The 20,210-nt window shown below is 38.5% G+C and overlaps 1 protein-coding gene across 2 annotated transcripts in view; it reads right to left on the bottom strand.

Annotated features, from left to right (window-relative positions):
• Window positions 1–20,210, bottom strand: part of MSH2 (mutS homolog 2) — a 73,350-nt gene that overhangs the window by 19,919 nt on the left and 33,221 nt on the right. For both annotated transcript variants that reach the window (XM_082672444.1, XM_082672445.1), the window contains one exon: window positions 9,039–9,148. In XM_082672444.1, coding sequence (XP_082528570.1) covers window positions 9,039–9,148 — 110 coding nt within the window. The remainder of the gene's footprint in view (window positions 1–9,038; window positions 9,149–20,210) is intronic.

The following is a 20,210-nucleotide window of genomic DNA, read 5'->3' as shown; positions in this document are numbered from 1 at the left end:
TCAACGTAAAATTAAGAAAGAACAGGTAAGGGGAACCAGGAACGATAAGAATCACAAAATAATTCGGTAGAAATAAATCCAAATTGCCACTTTAAAAAAAGAGATTATCAAATTAAACTTTCTTTTTTTTTTTGGCTGCTATGGGTCTTCGTTGCTGCGTGCAGGCTTTCTCTAGTTGCGGCGAGCTGAGCCACTCTTCGATGCAGTGCACAGGCTTCTCACTGCGCTGGCTTCTCTTGTTGCAGAGCACAGGATCCAGGCACGCGGGCTTCAGCAGTTGTAGCTCATGGGCCTAGTTGCTCCACGGCATGTGGGATCTTCCCACACCAGGGATTAAACCCACCGCCAGGCAGATTCTTAACCAATGCACCACCAGAGAAGTCCCTATCAAATTAAATTTTTTTTAATTTTTTAAAAATTTATTTATTTTATTTATTTATTTTTGGCTGTGTTGGGTCTTTGTTGCTGCCATGGGCCCCCTCCAGTTGCAGCGAGCGGGGGCTACTCCTTGCTGAGGTGCACAGGCATCTCACCACGGTGGCCCCTCTTGTTGCGGCATGCGGGCTTCAGTAGTTGTGGCACACGGGCTCAGTAGTTGTGGCTCGTGGGCTCTAGAGTGCAGGCTCAGCAGTCATGGCACACGGGCTTAGTTGCTCCACGGCACGTGGGATCCTCCCAGACCAGGGCTCGAACCCATGTCCCCCGCACTGGCAGGCAGATTCTCAACCACTGTGCCACCAGGGAAGCCCTCAAATAAAATTTTAAAATAAATAAAATCCAGCTATAAGTTTTTACCTAAACCAAAAAAACTCATGAAGGATGGGAAAAGATATACCATGTAAAAAACAAAAAAGAAGGACTCTGGCACTGCTTTCTTATGATCAGACAAAATAAATCTGAGGCAAAAAGCATTACATAATAATAGCATTACTATTATTTAAATATCCCTAAGAATGATAAAGGTTCAATTGCCCCCCCACACACACACAAAATGACAGCTCTGTGCCTTGAAAACATATGAAGCAAAAATGTACTGAATTTATGAAGACATCCACATTTCTCTCAGTAACTCAGCAGATTAAAATTAGCAAGTATCCAGACAATGTGAACAAAACAACTAAAGCTTTATCTAATGGACATATAGAGAACTCTGCAACCAAAATTAGGGAGCACTCATAATCCACACACACATGGAGAAGTTTTATGAAACTGACACACACCAAGCTTGGAAATTTAAAAACTTACTTCTAAACAAAAACTTACTTCTAAACAAATGACAAACCAAAGAACAAATAAATGATAATGGAATAAAGGACTTAAAACTAAGTAAGAAATTGTACCTCTCAAAACGTATAGGATTCAGTCAGCTAAAACAACACAATGAAAGGAAAGTATAATCTTAAGTGCTTACTAAAAAAGAAAAGGCTGGAAAAGTAGCGAACGCTCAACTAAAGAGGCTGAAAAGAGACCAAATTTAGATGAAATATATATGTAAGAATGGAAATTAATGGGAAAAAAAAAAAACCCAAAGATACAAAAAAGGATTTTAAAGGTCGATTTAGACAAGTTGATTCTCTAAAAAACAGACAAACTATGGAAAGGAAGAAGTGTCAAGGAAGGCACAAACAAATTATATTAAAAATAAACAGGAAATCTATCTGCAAATACAGCAGTCCTTTTAAAAATAATAAGCAATCACTATGAACAACTTTTAGCAATTGGAAAACTCAGAAATATATATCTACTAGAAATATATTCAGAATATAAATAGAACACTTACAACTCAACAACAGAAAGACAACACAATTTAAAAATGAGCAGGGCTGCGCTGGTGGCGCAGTGGTTGAGAGTCCGCCTGCCGATGCAGGGCATGCGGGTTCGTGCCCGGGTCCGGGAGGATCCCACGTGCCTCGGAGCGGCTGGGCCCGTTAGCCATGGCCGCTGAGCCTGCACGTCCGGAGCCTGTGCTCCGCAACGGGAGGGGCCACAGCAGTGAGAGGCCCGCGTACCGCAAAAAAATAAATAAATAAAAATTTTAAAAAAATGAGCAAAGGATCTGAAGAGACATTTCTCCAAAGATATAAAATGATCAACAGGTACTTCCCTGGTGGCGCAGTAGTTAAGAATCCGCCTGCCAATGCAGGGGACACAGGGTCGAGCCCTGGTCTGGGAAGATCCCACATGCCGCAGAGCAACTTAGCCCATGCGCCACAACTACTGAGCCTGCGCTGTAGAGCCTGCGAACCACAACTACTGAGCCCGCATGCTGCAACTACTGAAGCCCACACGCCTAGAGCCCATGCTCCACAACAAGAGAAGCCACAGCAATAAGAAGCCCATGCACCACAACGAAGAGTAGCCCCCCTTACCGCAACTAGAGAAAACCCGTGCACAGCAACAGAAATCCAACGCAGCCAAAAATCAATCAATAAAATTTAAAAATAAAATAAAATGATCAACAAATACATGAAAAGATACTTATCATTAGACACCAGGGAAATGCAATTCAAAACCACAATCAAATACAACTTCATACCAACTAGGATGGCTATTAAAACAACAAAACAAAACAAACAAAAACCACAGAAAATAACAAGTATTAGCAAGAATGTGGAGAAACTGGAATCCTCATATATTGCTGGTGGGAATGATAAATGGTGCAGGAATGATAAATGGTGCAGGAAAACAGTGTAGTGATTCCTCAAAAAGTTAAACATAAAATTACCATATGACTCAGCAATTTCACTCCTAGGTATATACCTAAAAGAACTGAACAAATTACTTGTACATGACTGTTCAAAGCAGTACTATTCATAATAGCCAAAGAGTAGAAACAACCTTTAAGTCCATCAACAAGTGACTAGATAAACAAAATGTAGTATATACATATAATGGAATATTACTGAGTCATAAAAGAAGCCAGTCACAAAAGGTCACATATTGTATGATTCCATTTACAAAAAATGTCAAGAATTGTCAAGTTCATAGAGATGAAAAGTAATTAGTGGTTGCCAGCATCTAGGGAAATTGGGAAAAGTAAGTAACTGCTAATGGGTATGGGTTTTCTTTCGGTGGTAATGAAAATATTTTAGAACTAACTGGTAGTGGTTGCACAACAGTGTAAATGTACTAAATACCAATGAATAACACGCTTTAAATTGGTTAATTTTATGTAAATTCCCCTCCAAAAAATGTAATCATTGGAAAGAAAAAAAAAGAAAAAATATATTTATGGATAGAAAGACTCAATGCTGAGAGGGAGGAGATATGGGGATATATGTATACGTACAGCTGATCCACTTTGTTATAAAGCAGAAACTAACACACCATTGTAAAGCAATTATACTCCAATGAAGATGTTAAATTAATTAATTAACTAATTAATTTTAAAAAAGACTCAATGTTGTAATGATGTTGATTCTCCCCTAAGTTAATCATTAAATTAAATGCAATTTTAATCAAAATACTTAAGACAATATTATTTATAAAGTTTAGAAATAACCAATAGCACATATTAATGATATGATGAAAATATTAACATTAATGAAATGCATGAAAATTATAATAAACACCAATTTCAGGATAGCATGCAATTCTGTGGAGGGATGTATGCAAACAGGACTTTATAGTGTGCATACAAATGTTGATTATATTAGTATGACAAGTATTTTATAATCAAAATTTTAAACTTTTAAATACCTCAAAAAGGGGGAAAGTGGATGGAGAAATTAACAGGAGAAAGAATGTGGATAGAAAGAAGGGGAAAGGAAGGAAAAGGGGTGGGAAGAAAGAAGGAAAGAAAAAGAGGTCAAGGCCCAGAGGGGGCCAGACAGAGGAAAAGGGGAAGGTGAAAGTGGGGAAAGATAAAGGGGTGAAGGAAAGGGAACAGGAACGAAGAATTCTTCAGGCATCCAGGCAGAGCAGATTACCTGGAATGCGGGGATGGGGAGGCGGGTGGGAGGACAGGGCGGTAGTAAATCAAAGTGATAACAGACATTTCATTGACACTGAATGTCAGAAGACAGTGGTGCATCACCATTAAAGTTTAGGAAAGCTGTAACTATAATAATAAAGATTTGCTCGAGAATAAAGCTAAAAGACAGATATGCTTATCAAGCATGAAATAATTCAAGGACTATAATATCCATCAACCTTTCTTTTTAAGAAACCCAAAACACCTGAAAAACAGATCTAGCCAAATAAAAGTGGAATCAAGCATTTTAAGGCCAGGAATGAAGAAGCCATGGTAAAAGGACATGGTAAGCACTGAATCCATTTACATATAAACATGAACATTAAACAGCCTGGAAATTGGAATTAAGGCTACAGACATGTTGTGCATATTTTAGCCCTGGCCAGTGTAAAAATATAACTATTAATAAATACCAAGAGGTATGAAGGGAGTTCTACAGAAGCACATACAAGAGTGGTTAACTGCTCAACTTTCAGAGCAGGTAATTAATACTCCAAAATTGAAATATGTCCTTCAAAGAAATCTCCAATCTCCTCATATTTTTCCTAATGTAAGTTTCTTTAACCTATGTTTTAGATTATTTTCCCTCTCTTATGGTAAAAAATTATTCATCTGAAGTTCAACAATTCCCTCTCATAACTTTTTTTTTCTGTTACACTGAAAACCATTAGGTTGGACCCTCTTAAAATTAGAAGTTACGTCTATAGTATAAGCTCATTTCTCTATCTATGCATCTGTCTGTACATAACCATAAAAAGACCATTAGCTGTACCATTAGCTGTGTCTCAATGGAGGCACTACTAGGATTTTGAGTGGGACAATACTTTATTGTAAGGGACTAAAACACAAAACTTCAACATCTGTCCTCTAAACCTTCAATACTGCCCATACTTGAGAAGAGACTAAATGTTAGTAACAGTTATTTCTGGGTGATAGATGTGGAGGATATTTTTAACTACCATCTCTCTACCTTTCTGCATCGTGTGAATGCTATTTTATATAGGTATCAGTGTTTTGTTTTTTATAGGACAACAGTAAGAAAAAATGCCAACATTTTGACAGTTAATTCTAGATGCAAGAATATGAATACTTCTGTGTTTTGTATTTCTTTTTCATTTCCGAATACAAAAACTTTAAAGTATTTATATTTAATTTAAAGTTATAGTTAATTTAAAGTTATAAAGTATCTTTATAACTTACATATACAATAATGATATAGTTGTATGAGGATTATTTAATTGTGGTTTTTTAAAAACTATTTCAATTTCTTCTGTCCCAGTATTTTCAATAAAAATTTATCTAAAGTCATTACTTTTCCAATAGTAGATGAATTATTAGTAATAAGTGTATGTAAAAACTAAGATTCAAAGATAAAATGGTCCAAATACATACAGAAAGGTTTAAAAATTTAATACATCTCACTGAATCACCCAATAAACAAATATTGTTTACATTTTTGTGAAAAATCATTGTTTTTTTTTGAACCCTGTCTTGGGGTAGTTTTGCTCTACATTTACTTCAAAAATGGAAAACCCGGGGCTTCCCTGGTGGCGCAGTGGTTGAGAGTCCACCTACTGATGCAGGGGACACGGGTTTGTGTCCCGGTCCGGGAAGATCCCACATGCCACGGAGCGGCTGGGCCCGTGAGCCATGGCCGCTGAGCCTGTGCGTCCGGAGCCTGTGCTCCACAATAGGAGAGGCCACAGCAGTGAGAGGCCCACGTACCACAAAAAAAAAAAAACAAAAAAAACCTTTCTATAAGATTTATGGAAAGCAGCCACAAAAAACACCCAACGCATTTATATAAAAAACTAAGCCTAGGAAAATCAAAAATTAACCCAACCACTCATATAAATGACTGCTCCTCTCATCACATGAATTCCTAAGTGCACAGGTAGAAAATATGAAATCATACATGAAATGATTGATATCCACTTGAGGTTTTCTCAAAGTGGTTCTGAGTCACGTAACTGAAATACCTAAATTCACTACAAATATCTACAATGACAGTGAAGGTTTGAATTCACCTCATAACCTGAGCTAAGTTTAAAAGTTTGTAACTGAGAATAAAGACAGAATCTTAGGAGACACTCCTGGTGGTCTTACAACAGTTATTTCCCTCCTTCTCCCTTCCCAGTAGTGCTCTTACTTTGTGTATCTCCAACTAGAGAAATAACCTACCCCTTGTATCTTAGGCCAAACATCCCATTCTATTTCTCTGGCCACAATCATTGCTTAAATAGTCCCATCAAGGCAAACTTCAGGACTCTTTCTTGGAATATGGCATGAACTGCTACTGGTAGGTAGCCATCCTAGAGCCAAAAGAGGAACCAGCCCTAGGTCAAAATTTAAATCATAAAAAAATAGACGAGATCAAGAAATTAGGTCCTTTGGATGGCCTCACAGAGCTGCTGAATAAAGCGACTCTAAATAAAGCCTACCGTATCTCTAGACTTAAAATTTCATGAGCCAACGTATATTGAGAGTTTAGATTACCTGCAAAAATAAAGAGTCCTAACTGATATTAAGTTTAACCACAAATAATCTACTCAGAAAATTTTAAAAAAGCAAACCCATAACTCACATCTTACTGGCACAGTACTTAATGTTGAAGGGGTCCACAACATGTCGCTGTGGCATAAAAATTATATTGAGATGAAAGCATGAGAGTAGACTTTGTTTCTGAACTCTCTTATCTCCCTAAAAGCAGAGCCTCCCCAAAGAACTCAATTGTCGTTATGTCCTTTCCCAGGGAGTTTCACAACCAGGGAAGTCAAAACTATCATATCTTCCATCTGTTCTCCAAAGAGCTCATTTATCTTTCCTAAAAGCCATTTGTTTTACAATAAGTGCCTTTTCTCCCACTCCCCTTCCCCTAATATTCCCAAATTCTAACAGCTTCCTTGAGTCACATTTTTCTGTGAACTCCAAGTCTGTTCTCTTGCTAAATTTTTTTTTTTTTTGGTCAGTTTAATTACCAGTCCCCCAAACAATGAACCTAAGAAAGGACAGGAAAAGTTTTCTTCCCCTACAAAGTTAACTACTTAATATTCTACTTTCAGATTTAAAAACTGGGGCTTGTCGTATCTAAAGTGACAGCAATGAAATGAGGACAAATGACCTCTTCTTTTGCAGTCTATATCCAACCAATTATTGCACTGCTTACCTTCGCAATCCACTCTTCCCAGACATTTATAAAATCTTATAACGCTCTAATCCCATAGCGTCATTCAAGAGTGAACACTGACTACTATTTTACAGTCACAGCAAATTCTAGTTTAACAGATATGTGTCAAGTATTTCAGAGCAAAGTAAAAATCCTTAACCCACAATAAGGATAATACAATGGAGCTGAAGAAAGCACACCAGGCTGTTAACATTGTTCATCTGAAATGAGGGAAGGAGAAAAATCAAGGACGGTCATTTTTGACTCTGTATTTCTTTCCATCATTTTGTTTCACTTGTTCTAATACTATATGTTCCATTTATAAGTAGAAATGCACTAAATAAAGAAAAACAGTTTAAAAATTTATATCCTGGTATTTTAAATCTCTTTCTGGAAAACTACCCACAAGCACACTAACCTACAAGTAAATGAAAAAGACTGCCCTATCACTGACAAAATATTACCAGAAAAGAAGCATTTATACCTACACACACACAGACGACACACACACACAAACACACGCACTCACACACATTCATGTGCTTCTAAAATCCAAAGATTTTAAACATCTGGATACCGCTGCCCCCTTCTTCCCAACAGGTGAGGATGTGGCCTTACCTGTGACTGGGCAGAGTTGGATATTTGTAAACATTCCTCTAAATGAAAGCAAGTAAATGTGTAGCTCTTGATGGTCAACAAAAACTCTGACTAAAATCCAGGTGGGAAAGCAAGAACTGAACTTTTCCATGTCACTACACCTATTTACACACTTGAAGGAACCCCGAGGCCAGGCAAAGCTCTGATGAAATGCTGCAGTTGATTTTGCCCTTTGTGGCCAGCTTTATTAGAAACTTCTAAGTTGCTATCTCCATGCCTTAATATTGTGGGTCTCAAACTTAATCATGTATCAGAATCACCTGGTGGGCTTGTTAAAACAGATTGCTGGGCTCCCAATGATCTAAAAGTTGGGCACCTAAAATCATTCCACTAACAGCAACATTACAGAGGAAACAAGAGCTAAAACACAAGTTTTCCTAAACAAAGGATGAATGATGCAAGTTTTCTGACTGTTTAACCTACAAGTAAATGGAAAAGATTGCCCTATCACTGACAAATTACCAGAAAAGAGCATTTATACATACACACACACACACACACACACGTGTGCTTCTAATATCCAAAGAGCACAGAGTAAACGAGGTTTAATTTCTTTAAATCTCAGTTAATGATCCAGTAAAAACAAAATAAATCAATATCATATATGGCAAATGTTAACTCTACTTAATCCAGTTATCAAGAAGAATGCAAAGAATCTAACTATTTTTTAATAAGAATAATGTAAGCACATATTTCCTGCATGATTATATTTAACAGGAAAGTTAGTGTAAAAAATTTCAAAGTATTAGTATTTAGAGTCATGGTTAACTTTTTAGTATACAACCACTCAGGAGATACACCCATACTCTAACCTCCTCCCCCAAAGACCTTCTCTACGTGGAAAAAAAAACAAGAGAAGCTGACTTCTCTTACGTTCTATGTTTACCTCTATACCTTTCCCTTTTCCAGTGACTATAACTTTCCTTCTTTCTTGGAATTAAAACAAAACTCAGCTTGCACATGTGAAATCTTTTATTTATGAAATTTCCTTTAACCAGGCCACTTATGCCCAACATTCACTTCCTCTGTTAATCTTTCTTAATTTTCGTCCACTGAAATGATTGTTATTAAAAAAAAGTTTAAAAACCTTTTCCCATCACTTAATCTTACATCCACTGTCTCAAAGGTGCCTTACAAAAGTGTCAAAATTAAATATTAAAAAGAGAAATCTGGAAAGTTTTCTGATGTGCCTTTGCTTTTCGAAACTATTCTGCCGCTTGTTTTAAAGAGTGTATTGCATACCTGATCCATATCTAAAGTTGTTTCTATCATTTCCTGAAACTTGGAGAAATCAGAACGAAGATCAATAAGAGGAGTCACAAAAACTGCCAACAACAATGCCTGATGTTTTCCTAAAAGAAAGCAAAAAGTAAATAAATAAATAAATAGGTTCTATATTAAAAATACAAAACTACAAATCATGAAAATTTGCAATAATGAGCAGCCTTTGATCCCCAAAGCACAAACTGTGTAGCAGATCTCTGAAGTTACTACTCACTCAGGTATCTTAATTCAAATCTGTTTAGTACTTATATAGTAAGGGAGATGATCTGGCACTCAAAGTTTCCTACTAATAAAACACTGCCTGCCCTGCATGTCTGTTAATCGCCTTCAGAAGAGGTACTATAGATGCAGAAACGTGACATTAATTACAACCAAATGAATAGCGTTTCTTTTTAGATTTAATAACTCAAAGTTGAAGTCATTAAAATAAAATATCTAACTTACCTTATAAATCCCTAATTTCCATTAATAATACAGTGCTCCAATTAACAGAGGTTAAATCAAGCCACAAGTAAATGGAACTTCGCTTGATGCTGTTCAAGAGCACATGCTGGGGAATTATGTGAGGAGAAGTAAGTGAAGCAACAGGGTCTATAGTGTGAAAGGCATGAGTAGAGAGACCTGGAAGCCAATCCCTGCTCTGGTATCTATGGCTCTGTGATCTGGAGCCTCCTTTTCCTTGTCTATTACAATGGGAGTAATAACAACAGCTACCTAGAAGATGAATAAATAAGACAACTATGCTTAGTATATATACAGTAGTTGACACAACAGAAGCTCAGTAATAGTTACCACGCATTATTATTGGTTATAACACAAGGATTTTCTTCTGATCTCCAATAAATTCCCTTAGGAGAATGCTGCAAGTAATCTCTACCATACTGCATTTCACTCCAAAGCAACAATTCCCAACATTTTCCAGACGTATTGGCAGCTCTTGATTGAGAAAATGATGAAAACGTTATGATGGCAATCAGTAAAACTATTGAGAGAATTCATATTTTATTATTAATCACAACAGCATCTAGACATACTTAGAAAATAGTACATATGTGTGAAACATTAGACAGTCTATAAACAACTTTGCCCACATAATGTCTGTTGTGCTACAATGCCTGGTTCTTTATTCTGAACTAGCTCATATGCTATTGGTAAAGAGGGGAATGATGGCAGCAAAACATGGTGGTGGCACTGGTTCACGAATGATTTTTCCCCCAGCCCATTAATGTCTTGAAGAGATCAAGGGAAAGCTTTCACACAATTAAGAGTAAGCTTAGCAACATACAAAGACCTCAGAGTAGCTGGCTTAATGACCATTATACTTTCCACTATGTTAAGGTATGTGGAAAGGCTGAGTATAGATGAAGAGTACAAAAACATTTGCCACTGTTTAAAAAGAAATTTTTTATTCAACTGAATTCTATATACCCGGTTCAGATTTTTTTTTTTTTAAATAACTTTATTTATTTATTTATTTTTAACTTTGGCTGCGTTGGGTCTTCGTTGCTGCGTGCAGGCTTTCTCTAGTTGCAGAGAGCGGGGCCTCCTCTTGTTGCGGAGCACAGGCTCTAGGCGCGCACGGGCTTTAGTTGTGGCATGTGGGCTCAGTAGCTGTGAGCTCGTGGGCTGCAGAGCGCAGGCTCCATAGCTGTGGCGCCTGGGCTTAGCTGCTCCGCAGCATGTGGGATCTTCCCGGACCAGGGCTTGAACCCGTGTCCCCTGCATTGGCAGGCAGATTCTTAACCACTGTGCCACCAGGGAAGTCCCCCGGTTCAGATTTTTAACTTTGCTGAAACTGACATTTGAAGCAAATGCCCTCAAAGGGCATCTCGAAGGAGGAAATGAGCCCCAGACTTTAAAGCTGCAAGGTGTCACTTGATGCTGGCTACAAATGCAATGGAGATTTACGCAGGCTATTGCTTTTATTAAAGGTTAATGCTTTTGTTATTAATCACTTAAAATTTTTCATATTTTGAGGTCTACCTTATCTCTATTTTTTTCTGTAAGTTCTGTTTTCTAGCACAGGACTTCGAAGAAGGTAAGGTTTTCCAAGAAAACACAAGTGGTATTATTACAGAAGTACCTGTATAAACTTCAGAATATGTCCTCTAGCCCCTCACACCTTGCTGCAGCTCTTCTCAGAGTTAAAGTCCCTTCCTCTGCTCACTTGTTCCATATCCTACAAAGCCTTCACTAGCATCTTGAATTCCTTCCCCTACTTGTAATTTGTACTGAGCCCCACTTGGCAATTTCCAACTGGGTTTTTCTTCCCCCAATTGGTTATGGTTTTAATTAAAAATAACAGCTCTATTGAGATATAAATCATATACCAAACAATTCTCCATTTTAAAGTGTATGATTCAATGGTTTTTAGTATATTCACAGATTTGTGCAACCATCACCACAATCAATTTTCAAACTCTGTCACTACCCTCAAAAGAAACAAGGAACCCTGTACCCATTAGCAGTAACTTACGATTTCCTTCCAACCTCCTGCCATTCCTCCAAGCCTAGGCAATCACTAATCCACCTTCTGAATCTATAAATTTGCCTATTCTGGTCTTTTCATATAAATGGATCACATTATACTGTGACGGCTTTTTTTCACTCAGCATAATGTTTTCAGGGTTCATCCATGTTGTATCATGCACCAGTACTTCATTACTTTTGACTGAGGAACAATCTTCCATTGTATGGATATGCCACATTTTATTTATTCATTCATCAATTGATGGGCACCATTGGGTTGTTGTTGTTTTTTTAAAAATCATTTTTGGTTTACTTCTAGTAACAAAATAACATACTTTTCAGTACGATTGTTTTCAATTACAGAAGTACAGAAACTAAAATAAAATCTTAATAACACTATTACCTAAAAATATGGAACGCTTCACGAATTTGCATGTCATCCTTGCGCAGTGGCCATGCTAACCTTCTCTGTATCGTTCCAATTTTAGTGTATGTGCTGCCAAAGCGAGCATCACCATTGGGTTTTGATAAACTCCATCTTCCACTAGTTACCACAACCTAAAAAGCCTTACATGATCTATCCCAGGGTCTTAAACAAAGGTCCATAGATCCTTGAATTCAACATAGCACATAAACAAAGAAGAGAAGTAAATCCCATCTTCATTTTCTCTAACCTCTAACTGGAATCAAGCATTTTCTTCCATTGTTAATGTAAGTAATAAACCACTGTAGTATCATCAGTACTTGTGTCTTTGTCATCAGTTAAAATTCCAGATATATTTTCATATCATATTATAGTTTTTTGGAGATAACTTTAACATTTAAACTCATTAGCTCAAAATTAAAGAAGTTCGAACTTCACTCAGATCATGTTATTTGATGCATTAATAAAAAGGACTTATTTCTCAAGAATTTCTTTTATATTTTGATAAATGTATTTCAATATAATTGGCTTCCTATTTAACTCTATGTGTTTTATTTTACGCATTTAAAAACACTATTCTGACAAGTGGTTCACAGACTTTATTAGAAGCCAAAAGGGTCCACAGCATGAAAAATGTTAAGAACCTTGGATAGGCCTCACCTCTCTGGCCTCACCTCCTAACAAGCACGCCCTTATTCTCTATCGCTATGCTTGACAACCCTAGCTTCCCTTAACTCCTTCAACAAGTCAAGCTATAGGTACTTATACTAGCTGGCCCCACTAGCCTCCCCTAGATCTTAACAGTGAGCTCTCTGTCATCATTTGAGATTCACCTGAGACAGCAATTCCATAGAGAGGCCATCCTTGACCACCATGTCCAGCATCTTCCTGGCCCAGTCAAGTCACTCTGTCACATCAAAATATTATGCTTTCTTTGTTGTACTTACTACTCTTTGAAATTCTTGCTCATTTATTTCTCTCTCTCTACCCTTCCACTGTTACTGAACCTCCATAAGAAGAGGGACCTTATCTGTCATATCTACCATTGTAGTTCCCGGAACAATGCCTGGCACAAAGTAGGCAATGGATAACTCTATGCTGAATGAATGACATTATGAAGGGAGCAAGGGGCTTATGAAGCAACCAATCACTGGTCATTAGTTCTGATACATGCAACAGTCACCTAGGAAAAATACAAAAGATCACACTGGGAAATAACTGTTAGCTGCTGCTGCTGCTTTTTTTTTTTTTTTAATAATTTTTATTTTTTGGCCCTGGCATGCAGGATCTTAGCTCCCTGACCACGGATTGAACCTGCAGTGGAAGCACAGAGTCTTAACCACTGGACTGCTAAGGAAGTCCCTGTTAACTCCTTAAATGCATCAAAATGGGGAATATCTAAGCAATCAAATTCAATAATTTCACTAAGAACTCTAGATTCATTGTCAGCCCCTAAAGATTCATTTATAACTTGCTGAAGATTTCATTTTTGAGAATGCTGCTGAATATTCAATGGAGAAAAGACATTCTTCTTCAATAAACAGTGCTGGGAAGATTGGATATTCACATGTAAAAGAATGAAACTAGACCCTTATCTTGCACCACTTACAAAACATTGACTTGAAATGGATTAAATACTTAAATTTGTTAAGACCTGAAAACATGAAACTCCTAGAAGAAAACATGGGGGAGAGACTTCCCTGGAGGTCCAGTAGTTAAGAATCCACCTTCCAATGCAGGCGACGTGGGTTCGATCCCTGGTGGGGGAACTAAGATCCCACATGCCGCAGGGCAACTAAAGCCTGTGCACTCTAGAGCCCACGTGCCACAACAAAGAACCCATGCACGGCAATGAAAGATCCCACATGCCACAGCGAAGGTGCTGCATGACACAACTAAGACCCAACACAGCCAATAAATAAATAAATAAATATTTTTTTTTAGAAAAAAGAAAACATGGGGGAGAAGCTCCTTGACATGGGTCTTGGCAATAATTTTTTGGATATAATACCCAAAGCACAAGTAATAAAATTAACAATAAACGAGTGGGACTACATCAAACCAAAAAGCTTCTGCACAGCAAAAGAAACAATTAACAAAGTGAAAAGCCAACCTATGGAAGGGGAGAAAATATTTGCAAAACATTTATTTGATAAGGCACTAATATCCAAAATAGATAAAAAACTAACAACACAACTCAAGAGCAAAAAAACCCAATTAATCCAATTTAAAAACGGGCAAAAGACATGAATAGACATTTTTCTAAAGAAGATATATGAATGGCCAACAGGTACATGAAGAGATGCTCAACATTAGGGAAATGCAAATCAAAACCACAATGAGATAACACTTCATGCCTGTTAGAATGGTCATCATTAAAAAGACAAGAGAAGAAATGCTGGTGAGGATGTAGAGAAAAGGGAACACTTGAGCACTCTTGGTGGGACTGTAAACTGGTACAGCCACTATGGAAAACTGTGTATGGAGGATCCTCAAAAAATCAAAAATAGAACTGCCATATGATCCAGAAATTCCACTCCTGGGAATATAACCAAAGAAACCCAAAACACTAATCGGAAAAGGTATCTGCACCTCCCATGTTCATAGCAGCATTCTTTACAATAGCCAAGATATGGAAACAACCTAAGTATCCATCGATGGATAAAGGGATAAAGAAAATGTGGCGTGTGCGCACACACACAGACACACAGACACACACACACACACACAATGGAATATTATTCAGCCATTAAAAAAAAAGGAAATACTGCCGTTTACAACAACATGAATGGACCTGGAGGGCATTATGCTAAGTGAAATAAGTCAGAGAAAGGCAAACACTTTATTTTTTTTAAATATATTTATTTATTTATTTAATTTGGGCTGCATTGGGCCTTCATTGCTGCACGCAGGCTTTCTCTAGTTGCGGTGAGCAGGGGCTACTCTTTGTTGTGGTGTGCGGGCTTCTCATTGCAGTGGCTTCTCTTGTTGCAGAGCACGGGCTCTAGGCGTGTGGGCTTCAGTGGTTGTGGCCCCGGGCTCAGTAGTTGTGGCTTGTGGGCTCTAGGGCGCAGGCTCAGTAGTTGTGGTGCTTGGGCTTAGTTGCTCCACAGCATGTGGGATCTCCCTGGACCGGGGCTCAAACCCGTGTCCCCTGCACTGGCAGGCGGATTCTTAACCACTGCACCACCAGGGAACTCCAGAAAGACAAATACTTTATGATCTCACTTATACATGAAATCTTAAAACAACAACAACAACAAAAACAACTCATAGTTAAAGGGATCAGATTTGTGGCTGGGAGGGGAGGGGGACTGGAGGAAGGTGGTCAAAAGCTACAAACATCTAGTTACAAGATGAATAAGCACTGAGGATATAATGTACAGCATGATGACTACAGTTAACACTGCTGTATGATACGTATGAAAACTGTTAAGAGAGTAAGTAAATCCTCAGAATTCTCATCACAAGGAAAAATTTTAAAAGAATGCTGTTATGTGCCTCAGAAACTGCTGCAATGTTTAGGTCAATAAGCATAAGTACTTACAATTCTGTAACAACCCAAAGCATAATTTAATCACTATCAAACATTTCATCACCATTTACTATGATAAAAATTATAACAAATTTCAGGATAACCTGAAAGCCCATAAGTCTATCAAGAGTAAGTGGTTCAGGGACTTCCCTGGTGGTCCAGTGGTTAAGAATCCGCCTTCCAATGCAGGGGACGCAGGTTTGATCCCTGGTCAGGGAACTAGGATCCCACATGCTGTGGGGTAACTGAGCACATGAGCCACAACTACTGAGCTCATGCGCCACAACTACTGAGCCTGCACGCCGCAACTACTGAGCCTGCACGCCACAACTAGAGAGAAGTCCACGCACCGCAAGGAAATATCCCGCATGCCGCAACGAAGAATCCGCGTGCAGCAACTAAGACCCAATGCAGCCAAAAATAAATAAATAAATAAATATTTAAATACTAAAAAAAAAAAAAAAGGTAAGTGGTTCATTAAATATACTCCTGGAATGATGCCCTGGCCAGCTTTAAATCTAAGCCTTAACTGGTGTATTAACACCAGTTTGGGGACTTGTTTTCTCCATCTTGCCTATGTTCATGCTACTTAATCATCGATTGAGAGAAATACTATGGAAACTATCCTTAGTGAATTTAGAAAGGCTAATTTTCAGGGGAATTCCCTGGCGGTCCAGTGGTTAGGACTCAGCGCTTTCACTCCTGGGGCCCGAGTTCAATCCCTGGTCAGGGAACTAGGAGCCCGCAAACCGCACGGCTACTTATCAAGTGGCAAAAACACCAATGAAAACCACTTTGGCATGTGCACTGCCCCAAAATAAAATGTTGCACTTTCTTGATATACCACTTTAGAATTCTCCTTTTATGACATCTATCAAAATTATATTTTTGTGTGACAGGTCTAATGTCTGTTTCCCTCACATGCTATAAGGGCAGAGACTGTTTTGGGGTCCTATCACAGCCTCAGCAGCTAGCAGTGTCAGGAACACAGTAAGTACTCCAAGTGTTTGCTAAACCTTCTCGCTGTTTCTGCTTCTCCCTTATCTGCCCTAACAACCTCTGGGTACCAGCCCTTTGTTATGATATAAGCAATGAATTAATCAATTTTTGCTAACATACCTTTATTAGTATAGACACTAAAGTAAAATAAAGAACACCGTAAGCTTTCAGGACCTCTTAAATAACAATGGCAAGACAAAGCATCTTGAACCCCTAGCACAACCATTCATCACTAAGTACTTTCCCATTCTTTTACTGCTTTTCAGTTTCCTTTCTGACACATTCTCTCTCCTACACTAAGTGGTATTTTCTCATTCTCCCAAAAGAAGTTTCTGAAGGGCTATTACATGTCAGAAGTTGGGCTGGAATACTTGTTCCCTGGGGACATACCATACACTCAGGTGTCGGGGAGAGATGACACAGTCATTAAACTAATTACTAAGAAGGATGGCAAGTATAATGACAGGGAAATACAGGGTGCTTTGGAAACGCATAACTAGGACAGGAGTGTACTCAAATGTAGGTCTAGCCAAAGAAATGACTTTGAAGGTGAAAATCTAAAGATGAAGACAACAAAGCCAGGTGAGACAGGAAGGGATAAATGTCTGATTCTAAAGGAACAGCACATACAAAGGCCAAAGAGTGTGCAGTATATTTGAGATCCGGAGGATGTTCAAGTTCACTTGAACAGATGCAAAAAACAAATGCAGTTTGTTCTTTCAAATTGCAGACTTTTCTCCATCATAAATTTAATAAATCTTAGCATTTTTCATTGAAAAATGTCAAAGTACACTGTATTGTTGTTTCAGTTTTACATATTATTTCAGCTTATACAATTTATTATATAATTATTTCAGTTTTTATATATACCAAGTATACATGTTGTTAAAACAGACAACAGGCCCCAAATGGAGTCGCTTATGCTAGGCCTCATGTCCCCAAATCAAGGCTTACCTTAATTACAGTTTCGGCTCTCCCAGAAATGGAATCTTAAACCAGCCAATCAGGAATCACCTGATCAGCACCAGTTAGGTAATACACCTGACAGACCCCTACAATACCCTAAAGGAAAGTAATCTTACAATAACCAACCTGCTTTTTATAACTTCCTTGTTTCAGCTCCCTTCTGCCTATGAAAGTCTTTCATTTTGTACAGCTCTAGGAAGCTCCTTTCTATCTCCTGGATGGGATGCTGCCCAATTCATGAACTGTTCAATAAAGCCAATAAGATCTTTAAAATTCACTCAGTTGAATTCTGTTTTTTAACACTGCATAGACACACCCATGGGTATGCACTAAGTCAAATGAAAATGTGTATCTTACTGTGAGACATGGTCAAAAAAGTCTGAGAAACTTTGGCAATGAGTCCTAGGAGGGAAAGGATAGACAGATAGGCAGAGGCAACAATTTATGAGGGGCCTGTCAAACCCCAAAACAGCCCTGTCTCTGCCCTTATAGCACGTGAGGGAGACAGACATTAGACAAGTAATCGCACAAAAATATAAGGCAGTGAAATATAAGGGCAGTAAATATATAAAGGCAGTGAAAAACCCCTGAAGGGTTAACAAGACATTTATATTTTTATTTATAAATATATTTACATATTGAGAAAAACAGCTGGCTGAAGCAAAGAGAAAGGATTAGAAAGAGCCAAGACAAGAGACAGTAAAAGCATTAGGAGGCTGACAATTAATTCAGGTAAGAAATGCTATAGCCTGGACTAGGGTGCTGGCACTGGGATGGAAAGGTGTCCGAGGTGAAGAATATATATGATGCGATACCAACAGGACTTGGTGACTGAGTGAATGCAAAATGGGAGAGGCAACAGTTAAGGCTGATTCCCAAGGCTTAGACCACTGGGTAGATAATGGGGCCATTTACTGAGAGAGAGAACACCAAAGCAGAGTTTAGAGGGAGGAATTCAGAGTAGACTTTGAAACATGTATCCATATGAGAAATCCTCAGTCAGAATTCCCATTCAGTGATAATCAGGTAGTCCAACCAGCAGCGGTCCACTTTAGTCAGACCATGACTTCCCCAGCTCATCAGAATATCAGCCCGCCATTCTGCCTCATTATCTGTAAACTGACGGGCCCCTTCAGGCACGAGCTTGCAATGCCTGGTCTTATTCACCACAGGCAGACACCAACCACACCACAGGCCCCCAACTTCCCACCACGAGAAGACTTTCCCAGATCTGTGTCTGGCAAAATTGAGGTTGCTGGGTAAATTGGCTGTGATTGCACCTAAATTATTGATACTCACTGGTAAACGTCTTCTCTCTCAAATCATTTACATTTTATTTAATGTAACTGAGAAGTAACTGGAAACGGCTGGCAAAATAATTAAGAAAAAGACACTAAGATTTTCTAATCAAGTTAAATGAGCAAGTAACACTAAAATCAAAATGAACTATAGGAGAGTTCTGGGTAACAGATATGAGGTGCCTCCCTACATGTGTCCTCCAGACACTAACTCAGGTCCAAGGCCTACCACTAGTCACAAATCTGCTGAATCAGACTTTCCAAATAGAATATGACTGGAAAAACCAACCTAAAGTCTAAATTAATTATCAAGTTAGTATTAACATCCTTGTTCTAGTAAATATTTTGGTAAATGATAATAAAAAGACATGAGTTTCAATTAACAAAGATTTAAAAATTTATTCTATGCCCACGTTCCCTTGACTAATATAACGTAATTTCCTTAACTCCAACCTAGAAGTTTTATGAAGTACAATTAAATTTTATCTGACCCTTTAAACATATTTATGAAATGGATTTAAAAATTCATGTAAGTGGAAAAAAGGCTAGCAAGATGCTGCTAATGAAAGTTTATAGTATTCACACAAATATGAGGCTGGAGCCAAAACATTACCAAATTAGCAAAGAAGCCAACAGTTGAAATGCAGTCCATCATGGTAAAAGATCAAAATAATTCAATCGCTCTGAATAACAACCTTTAGCACAAGGGCATCTCCGTTATTCCTCCACCACCAACAAGCCGCCCTATAGTTTTGGCCTCTTATCCTCCCTCATGGCCCCCGCCCTCTCTTCCTTTTCAGATTCTCGGGTCACGTCACCCCTTTTGTTGAGCACAGCCACCTGTTTCCGTTCCTTCATTTGCAGGTAATACTTTCCCTGACAATATACCTCATTTTCCTTTCTTACTATTGTCATTTTGACAAAACAGTAATTTTCTTTCCTATGCTGACTTTCTTTTCTGATTCCACTGATTAGTTATGAGTATCATTTTACACCATGCTAGTCTCTGTGAGATAAGAGAAAATGTACTGGTCTCTGCTCCTGGTTCCTGACACAGAGTTCCTAAAACCCTTGTAATTTCCTAAGTGACAAGAGCACTAGGAGCATCTCTTGTTCTAATAAGGTGACCCGAGATGAGCTCTTGAATGGGGGCTGGTCATCAGAAAGACCAAGCCATGATTAGGAGCTTGGAATTTTTAGCTCTACCCCCACTCCCCTATCATCCAGAGAGGGGAAAGGGGCTGGAAATGGAGTTCATAATTGATCATGCCTACGTGAGGAAGCTTCCTAAAACCCCAGTAGTGGTGGCAGGGGGCATGTTCGGTCCAGAGAGCTTTCAGGAGGGCAAACACGTCCACCAGCAGGGTGACGCAACTCAACTCTACAGGACAGAAGCTCCTGTGCTCAGGACCCGCCCCCGCCCCAGACTTGTCGTATCT

This window comes from Grampus griseus (assembly GCF_964374135.1).
Source record: "Grampus griseus genome assembly, chromosome: 15".
Classification (NCBI taxonomy): Eukaryota; Metazoa; Chordata; class Mammalia; order Artiodactyla; family Delphinidae; genus Grampus; species Grampus griseus.
The sequence above is the reverse complement of the archived record's forward strand: the minus strand, read 5'-3'. Positions and strand labels throughout refer to the sequence as shown.